The 10,056-nt window shown below is 39.9% G+C and overlaps 1 protein-coding gene across 1 annotated transcript in view; it reads right to left on the bottom strand.

The window, feature by feature from the left end:
* Window positions 1-412: 412 nt before the first annotated feature.
* Window positions 413-10,056, bottom strand: part of niban2b (niban apoptosis regulator 2b) — a 34,207-nt gene continuing 24,563 nt past the window's right edge. The window contains exons 7-14 of the mRNA XM_018668904.2: window positions 8,691-8,795; window positions 7,973-8,135; window positions 6,475-6,662; window positions 6,206-6,361; window positions 5,219-5,332; window positions 4,481-4,588; window positions 2,838-2,949; window positions 413-2,207 (exon numbers count right to left, since the gene is read on the bottom strand). Coding sequence (XP_018524420.1) covers window positions 1,342-2,207; window positions 2,838-2,949; window positions 4,481-4,588; window positions 5,219-5,332; window positions 6,206-6,361; window positions 6,475-6,662; window positions 7,973-8,135; window positions 8,691-8,795 — 1,812 coding nt within the window. The 3' untranslated portion in view covers window positions 413-1,341. The remainder of the gene's footprint in view (window positions 2,208-2,837; window positions 2,950-4,480; window positions 4,589-5,218; window positions 5,333-6,205; window positions 6,362-6,474; window positions 6,663-7,972; window positions 8,136-8,690; window positions 8,796-10,056) is intronic.

Raw genomic sequence — 10,056 nt, 5'->3', positions numbered from 1 at the left:
AGTTCAGTTAGACAAATATGTATTTGGTGATAGAACTTGCCTTGAACAGTATTTCTGATTTGACTTATTTTTTGGTCTATGTTATAATGTTGTCAAATGTAAATCTCTTATATCACTTCTCTCCACAGAGCGTAGCTGTAAGACTTTTTTGCAAAGGTAATACAAACTGCATTTAGCTAATTCAGTTTATTTTACAGCCGCAATGCTCATTGATCAACAGAAAAAACTAATGTAGATGAGCCATGCATAGATGGCCAATCTGATGTCTTTGGCCAGATGTTAAAAAGGCATACTGAAATATGACATTTAACATAAAATTTAAACACTCAACAAAAATAGTACCATCATCCATCATTAAATAATGCTGATTTAGTTTTAGCCTGATGTCTATGACAATGAAGACACAATGATATTTAATACATAATGATTTATTATTAATAACAGTCATCTGTAAACAAGAGTAAAATCAATCTAAAAGTAAATTGGTCAAAAAAGAGAGGAGGTGCAAAATAATAAATAAAATAGGGGTTGAAGAGATCAATGAAGGCACTGATGAAATCATATAAAATTATGTAAAATGACTGGTAGTTCATTCGTTCATAGATGCATATATATACATGAGCTATCTCTGTTAAGGGACAAATTCATAAAATAGTGTTACTCCCACCAACACAATAAAAAATGCCAAGTCTTTAGATGTCAGTGTGTTTATCGAGACACGGAATCAATTGTGATTGTGAAGTCTGAAGGAAGAAAAAAAAAACACCTTTTCCAAATTCTGGAAAGTATTTTCTTTAAGCTAAATAGGTCTAATAAGATGTTTGAAGATGCTTATCACCTTAGTGTGTATCCAACAGTACAGACTGCACTTACATCAACGTACTTAATGTTATTGAAGGCCCGCAGTAGTCCAACAAGACAGACTTATGAACTATATCCGTTTACATGTAATTCACTAAAAGCACCTCAGCTCAGGTGTTCTGGCTGCATGTCACATTTATAACAATTAGGGACTTGATGTCATCCTCTGTGCTCACATTTAAACCAGGTGAAGAGAAAACAAAGTGGAATTTGAGTGTGGAACTTAAGAGGACTGACACTTTGCTGAGGATTTTCTGTCAGACCCAAAGCTTGTGAAAATTATACACACACACAAACAATATTTTAAAAATGACAACAACACCTGAGCCCTGCTCAGTGAAAATAATCTGCTGAGTGATTACATGTCTGAAACTCATGTGGTAGCATGAAGTGCCTCTTAATGTTTGTCAGAAAAGAAACAAAAGACAGGACAGGATTCATTTTAGTAAAAAAAAAAAAAAATGCAATAATTAAAATAATTTAATCACTGGTCTCTCTGGTCCCAGAGTCAATAGTTTTGGCCTCAGCTTCTGGTGCAACAGCAGTACTTGTCTCCTTCACTTCAATGTGCTCCTCTGCAGGCAGTGGGGCCACCTGCATCTCCTCCTCTGCCTCTGCCACTTCACTGGTGGGAGACTGGAAACCGCTGTCATCATGTGGAGGGGGTGGGAAGCTGTCAGCTGTTACCTCTGCAGGGCTCTCTGGAGCCATTTCTGTAGCTCCAGAGGGCATTTCCTTTGGAGGAGGCACTGGCAGCAACACCTTCTCTGACCCCTCCTGGCTGGAGGGTGGTGGTTGTTGTTCTTCGAGCACCGACTGGCTGTCCTCTCCCTTATCCTTTTCCTCTAAGGCTGAAGCATTTTCTGTAGCAGATTCAACCTCCAGTGGGATTTCTTTAACTTGCTCCTCTGCTTTGGCTTCCTCTTCCTTCAAGACAGAACCATCTGACAAACCTGCAAATCCTTTCTGGTCAAGAGAAGCCGTGGCATCTGAGTTCTCTCCATCTCCATCTTTCTCCCCCTCCTCCTTATCTGTCTCTGGGATGTCACCATTGCCGGGCACCTCTATGCACGACTCATTGGGCAGGACTGGGAAATCTTCCACCTGGATCATGGACACAACCTGCTTCACCCTCCTCTTCTTCTGGGACTCCCCATCTTCACTTTCACAATCACCCTCCACATCCTCCCCTGCTCCATCCACCTTCTCCTGGGCTCCTCCATGCTCCCTGGCCCAGTCGATAGAGGGGTGTTCTCCCAGTAGATGCAGGCTGGGGTCACTGTTGCTGAGGACAATGCTGTCCCTGTACAGGTTGTGTCTCCTTTGGACCGCTGCCTCCTTCACAGCTAGAGGTAGAGAGAAGAGATTAAATGTCCTTCAACTTGATGAGTCACAAAGAAAAAAATCTGCATCCTAAATTTACAGTATAACATTTTTAAGTGTAAAACTATGATTTATTCTTGGATTCTACATTTGTGATTATCATGTCTTCATTAGTTTTGCAATTCTTTAAATATACAGAAAACAGTATTATAGGTCTTATGAATTAAAGCAAGCATACAGTTACACTAACAAATCCAATAACAAATTCATTTTCACCTACATTGAAATTGATCTCACATTTGAAATGAAATGTATTATGATTTGAATATGTAACAACAATGATAACAAAAATAAATAACCCAATCTGAAACCATATGGAAAGAGGTATTGTGAGCAGCAAGTGCAAAAAATCTAACACTCTGAGTTTACTTCAGTAATAAAACAGAACAGGGGGATGTTGAGGTCAACATGTTACATAATAATGAGACCATTGTCGCTCTCTGTTTTGTTCTCTGTGACTGGTATATGTATTTATTTTTTACGTTTAAGACAAATAAGTTTGCTTGTAGTGAGGTGTATGTGGGCTGATGTATCCATTTTGGAAATTATTTTTTAAAAAAAAGGAAAGAAAGGAAACACTGTAGAAGACTTACCCATCATGATATCCTTCATGACAGAGTGCAGCACGACCTCCTCAAAAATGTTCTCCACCAGGATGAAACTGGAAAAATCCTCAAAGATCAGCTCTTGGAAGCGCGGCAGCTCCTGGTGTTCACAACAACAACACTCACATCAAAATTTAACTTGTCTTGCTCAAGGAGTCTGCCATTTTAATGATAGTTTTTGGAAATACACAAAAGTATTATCCTAAAACAGATCTAGAGAGCATATTTCAGTCATCCTCACAAACATCTGTCAGGCACACAGTATTGCTACATGTCGCAACATCTTCATCTATAGCAAGATGAAAATGGCCAGTAAGTACGAAATTAAAGTAATGGACAGCCATATGCAGGCGCTTGAGTGTTGCAAGTGTGTAGTTTGTCCACTAGAGAGCACTGCAACTCCACTGTTGGCATCACCCTAATCCTTGATATAAGTGTGATACAGTGAGGGTCAACAAGGCCTTCTCTGTTGGCTTAAATACTGTCACAATCACTGAATCATATTTCATATATGTTTTTATCCATTACTAGTATATGTATTAAATTGTTACCAATGATTTATTCTCCTCATCTTCATCTGTCTCCTCTTGATTGCGCTGCTTCCATTACAGTCTATTTATGCTAGAGCTTTTATCCAATCAGATTTCAGCCGGGTAACAGAAATCTGCCTTGAGGGCTTCAGGATCAACAGTGCAGGCCACTGTCATTTAAAATAAATGGTGACCAATCGTGTTGGCAAGACCAGGGGCCATCTAGCAGGCCTACTATGATGTCAGCATAAGTAAGCTAGCGCAAGCTAAAACAAATTAGTATAGATTTAAAAGCTGTTTTTTCAATCCACAATAGCTGGACGACAAGGAAGAGTTCAGTGACTCTGTTGTAGAAGTTATCTGTGAGTCTCAGTTGCAACAGTGAGTCCTTTTCTATCTCTATGGAAACTAATCCTGAAAGTCGAGTCTGCCCAGTCGTATTTCTCACATAAGTTTTAATTCACTTTAGGACTGAGAATGTCCCCTCGACAGAAGCTGTTTTTTTTGTCTACAAATAGTCAGTAGTTTCAGTGAGTAAAATGTATTTACCTATATTTTATTATTTACATCTTTTTCATTTTATGAGTTAAAATTGATGCTTCTGCTGGAAATGTTTGGGTCTTTATAGCATTGCTTCATTAATGGCATTTATTCTGGTTGCAAGCTTGTTTGTGCAAAGTTCAGTTATACTGCGTTTCTGTATATTGTTGATGGTTTCTATAGCTGTGACATCATAATGACAGTATTAAGAGGTGGGTTAATTCAGGCAGGGTACCAGTGAAGGCCTAGGCGTGAAATGCACAGTCCACCACCGGATACAGTACATTTATTTGCCAGCTCAGCTGACTGAGTGTCTTCATTGATAAGTTGTTTTTTTTCCCCACACATAATATTTTTTAAACCATCAAAATCAACATCAGCCTTAAAAGTCCACTTTCAGAAGAGTTCTATTTGACACTGCACAAGTGCACATAATACATAACATTGTGACATCATTTCAGATATTTTCCCCATGACTTTCAAAGGATGGAGCACATAAATGAATGAAAATATTTCCACTAATCTTTAAAGTTTTTGGTGACAAAGTGCTCTGACACTCACCGACGCACAGGAAGGGCTGAGCTGCTTCAGCATGTAGGGAATGAAGATCTGGAGGAGAGCCTCGCGGAAGAAACGCTTCCTCACTGTGCTGCTGTCATAGTCAAATTTCTGAACCAAAAAAAGAACAAGAAAACGCATTAATAACACACACACCGACACAGACATGCACACACGAGTTGGACACTATTAATCATCATCATCACTAACAGGTGTAGAGTCGCAGAACTATAACTTTCACATCTCTAAAATGTGTAGTTTTGTGAACCTTTTGTGGAGAGAACTATTTACAAAATGAACACTAAACAGAATTCAGACACTCAACATGGCAGAGTCTATATGTATACACACACACACACACACACACACACACATATATATATATATATATATATATATATATACACACACAGCAAATAAGGAGTGATTTCTATACAATACAGATCTATATCATGGAAAACATTTTGATGTGACAGTAAGAAAAGCACAAGTGTAAAAAATAAAATGAATGATGGATGAATTCCATTTAGTGGGTTCAGTATCAAGGCCCTGGTATTGTTCATGCTGGTTCACTGTCACAGCTCACTGGGTTGCTTGAACACAATGGAACCACTGTTTATGTTATTAGTAACACCTGTGCTTTTCCTATTATGACAAGTCATAGGGCTACAGCCAATGATTAGCTGACTGGTTTAGAATTAAAGTGATGAGCTACCAGCCTGTCCTGTTTGTGTGTTTTACCTTAATGACTCTGTCCTGACAGCGCTGGATGGTCTTACAGAGCTCCTCTGTACCCTGAGACTCCAGACTCTGGTGGAGGATCTGCTCAAATGTATACACTGCATTATCCATTTGCTGTGGACACACACATATAAAGAGAGAGAGGCCTTTAATGACTGACCCAGCATCTGTCGGATGGGTTGGAACAGGTCAGATCCATGGAGGCCCCACCCCCCAACCCACAAGACCCAAAGAATCTGCTGCCAGTGTCCCAGTGCCAGACAATACAGGACACCCCCAGAGGTCCCACATCCATGCCTCAATGGGTCAGAGCTGTTTTGGCAGACACAACACAATACACAATATTAGGCAGGTCCCACAGGTGCTGGATCAGATTGGGATCTAGGGAGTTTGGACTCCAGGTCAACACCTTGGGCTCTTGACATTTCTGAGCAGTTTTTGTGGTGTGGTGGAAGCACTGTCCTGCTGGGGGAGGCCCATGTTATTGGGGATGTCATATCTGTGATGTTTCGTTTTATCTATTGCTTTGTCTGTATATTTGTGCTGAGGACCCCCTTGAAAACAAGACAGTTCAACTCAAGGAGATATTGTGAAGGTTGTTGATAACTGAACAAATTCAATATGCTGGTGAAGATTTTTCTTTGCAGTCAGATTTTTAAGGATTTTGACTTGGACAGGACAGTGTAGGACTTCAGTAACGGCTGGAGAGCTTGATTATATGTAGTTTCTAAACAGTACTTAAACTCTGAATGACCTTGAGTTAAAGTTATCTCAGGCCAAAGTTCACCTGAACTACAAAAAAAGACTTACTGGCTGTAATGGTATCTGTCCATAGTATAATAATAATAATAATAAGAGTATTATTATTTAATACTGGATGCTGTAACTATGGATCAACACAGTTTAAAACCCATATGGTGAGCTAGACTGAACCCAACCAAAAAGGAAAATGGTGTAGGTGTATTAGTTATATTTTCTGAGTTTCACCTCTCGCATGAGGATCTGTGCCCTCTGGACAAACACTGAGGGGCTGGAAACATCAAACCTCTGCTGCAGACCCTCCAGACTCAGGTGTTCCACTTTTTCATAGCAACTGTGCATCTTCACCGGATGGAAGGCCAGCATAGAGATCTTCTCCATGTGCTGAGGAAGAGGGAGGGACAGGAGAGATGCTTATTTGTGCAAAAAAACTGCCATAGCAAAGACTCAGCCCACAAAAAGGAGCTCATCCTTAACAGCCTTCTCTGCCTCCTCACCTGTGCCACAGTCTCCTTGGTGCCCTCATTGAGGGTGTTCTTGCTCATGTCCACCAGCTCTCTGAAGAACAGATCACGGACCTCAGAGAAACCTTGGCTGGTCGACTCCATCAGGGCATCCAGGATGGAGCTGATGTAGGGCTGGATGCTCACCTTCAACAGCTTCTCTGCTTTGGGGAGAACCACCGCTGTTGCGAAAAGAGGAACACAAAAGAGGGGAGATGGTGGTTTACATATTACATATGGCTTCAAACTAACCTCTCTTTTAGTATTGTGCCACTTTGAAAATGCTGGTCATCAAAGCAAGACTAAATCATTTTTCAAAGAAGAAATAGTTTATACAGTATTGTACAAATGAGTTGACTTTAACTATAAGCAATAAAGTGCATCATTCCTCAGTTCAGGGCAGATTATGGATTAGGGCTGGGTGATAAAACAGCACAGAGTGCAGGAGTAGCACATGTGACACTGCAGACATAAAGCTGGCATCTTGGTCATAGCTCAGTTCTCTCTCTCTGACCCCATCAGCCGCTTTTAACTCGTCATATCACCAGTAGTTTCAGCTTTAGCTGTGTCCATTCTTGAGACTAGCATACAGCTCTCACCTGACAGCGGAGCAGAGAGAATCAGAGAGACTCACACTGCCATGCTGTCGCTCTGTTCTCTGTTTTCATCAAGTATCTAACTCCTCAGTTAGTTTTGTGGTTTGGTCATTTTAAGACAAGATGTGGTTGTAAAGTTTACAGCCTGTCACTCTGGTGCTCCTGCAGTGCTGTGTGTGTGAGGCTCACTTTAAGGCACAGTAGATGTTAACTGGCATTAACAAATGTCATGTTATGCAAAATTGGAACTTGCATTACTGGTCTAGTTGGTTCGGTTCCCACTGTGTGCCTTAAATTGTGAACTACAGTTTGCAGTGATTAGTAAGTGCTATTTGATGCAGTAATGTTGTCAGGAGACAACACTGTATAAGAAAACATCAGAATGCAGCAGAATGTATTGCTCTTCGTGAAATGCTCACCAAAATAAAGGTCACACATCTGAAGTGTGCCACCAGTTTCAGTTATAATAAAGATTATGATAGATTTAAAGAGTCCATTGTAAATTGGTGACTTAATTGTGTACTTAATCCAGAAATAAATACATTTATTATCATCATATTATCAACACTTTAATGTTATAATGGTACTTTTAATTTTACCCTTTGTTACTATGTAAATACACCAGTGTCAACCTATCATATTACATTACATACAGTTTCAGTTTTGTTTTAATTGTTTTGAGACAGTTGTTATTAATCTAAGGATGTGTTAGCACCATGAGCAGCAACAGGAGCTCTGTCTGGCAAGCTATTAAGCTTTGACCTCTTACACAACTCCTGCCAAAACACAACAGCAGGTCAATGAGTCTGTAATCACTTCGGACTCCGTATGTTTCATTTAGCAAGAAATTAGAAAAAAAAAGTATAATTTGTAAAAATGTCAACTCTCGTCCTAACCTTTGATCTTGTTGGTGACGTGCTCCTTGGATGTGATGATCTGGTCCATGTCTGTTCGAATGGAGGCCTCCAGAGAGGAGCGGGCTGCCTCACACTTCTGCAACACTGTCTCATACTGGGTCTGGCACTGCTCCTGCACCAGGCTGTATACTGCATCACTAATCTATACACATGGCAAAAACACAAAAAAGGCACAGCCCTCTGTTCTTTTCAATTGCTGTTACTGGGTATTTTTGTTTGAGTTGGATATGCTGGCCTCATCAAGCTGTTAACTGTTACAAAGGGATTTCTTTAAATGAATTTCCAACAGACATAAAGTGACAAAAAAGTAAAGGAAAAAAAAAAGAAAATCTACTATCCACACACTAACACTAATGGTGAATTTATTAAACTGCTAAGTTTCAGTCAAGCAACCAGTCTATACTAGTACTAGCACCCACAAAGAAGTGGGCCAATCTTAGAGACTATGTAAACAACAGTTACAGAAGAACTTGGTAAGGGTTGGGAAAATAAATGAACAGTTCCCAGACTACCTTCTAAAATTCAAAAACAGACATCAGCCAATCAATCACTCTTTAGGAGTGATGATGCACATTTGATTAAAAGCTACTTTAAATTCATAAATCAATACAACTATGCACTGGTTTTCTGTAAACATAAATCTGATATCACATCTGATATCATCTCTAAGTGTAATGTGTGTGAAGTACTTTCCTACCAGTATCCAGGTCTTCTGCCTCTCATGCAGTTTGCCTTTCAAGCAGGGAGAGATGAGCTCCCTCAGCTCAGACAGGAGGTCCTCCATCACCAGGTTTGCCAGGATCTACAACACAAAGAAAAGAAAAATAAACTGGTATAACAAGATTTTATTTTTCCAATTAGTAGTTCAAGCACCAGGGTACAATTTCCCTCTGGCCAGTTCCTGGGCTTCAGTCTAATGTTAGTTATCCCAAAACATTATGCATCACTGCACATCAAGTTTCAGCTTTTAATGTCTGACATTTGTTCTGCTTCCAGGAAGAAAATTCCAAACTGAGTTTCCAGTGGTTCATCCACTCAGTACAACATGTATTTTTGGTCACTAAATAAAACTGATTTATCAAGAAGAATGGAATGCAAGAAATTAGTTTTGAGTATTACCAAAGATGGACAATTGCTTCCACTATATTCACCATACATACCATATATATAAAATCTGTGAACCAAATGGATTGAATAAAAACAAATAACAAAAACAGTTGTTTGTCTATATATGTTGGCCCTGTGATCTGTCTAAGACCTCTTGCCCAATGTCAGCTAGGATAGGCTCCAGCCTCCCATAACCCTTACAGATAAGTGGTATAGACAAGCTTTTCTTAGTATTGTTTTCTCAGAGTGTTTGGTTTTTTGGTGAGCTGTGCCATCAAATCAGATAAAGTTTGCAGACAGGGGACCTGAAACCTGAAACCTGAAGGCTGTGCTATGAAGCAGGATTTGCGGTTAGCGAGGTAACTTCAGGTTTAACTCTGGGTTTTCAGTCTTATGATAGTGGTTCACTTCTTATCACGGTAAATCTCCATGGTAACTGATGCTGAACGGCTAACCTGCTCTGGGGCAGGTTAACTTCAGAGGATCAGATCAAAACCTATCAACAGCACAACTACTGACCAATTAGATCACTGGAACACATGCCCCTACAGTCCCTGCATCCTCCACTTGATCATACAACAGACCTGTATGTTGGTCAGAGGGCCACTAATATAGTGACTAATTGTTCTTCACTTCTTTATTATTTTTCCGTACCTTTTTCGGTCCCTAACTAGTCCCGCACGCTTTATGCTACATACACCATTCAGGTGTATCACTACAATTTTTTTTTACAAGCTTTTACTGCCAGGCTTTGCACTGTGGACTTCAGTGGTGAGATTGGTAACGCGGATGCCTACCAACCCAAGGTCTCGTGTTCAAGCCCTGACCCAGACAAATATCAAAAACCCCTCCTGAGAAAAGCAATGATAACAGTTATGATAATAAAAATAGATATTGTTATGAATACTTTGCGCATTTTGCTATTTATACAATTTTGGTCTTCTGTGGTACAGTGG

This window comes from Lates calcarifer, linkage group LG13 (genome assembly GCF_001640805.2).
Source record: "Lates calcarifer isolate ASB-BC8 linkage group LG13, TLL_Latcal_v3, whole genome shotgun sequence".
In the NCBI taxonomy this organism is placed as follows: Eukaryota; Metazoa; Chordata; class Actinopteri; family Centropomidae; genus Lates; species Lates calcarifer.
This window is presented reverse-complemented; position numbering and strand designations above follow the sequence as displayed.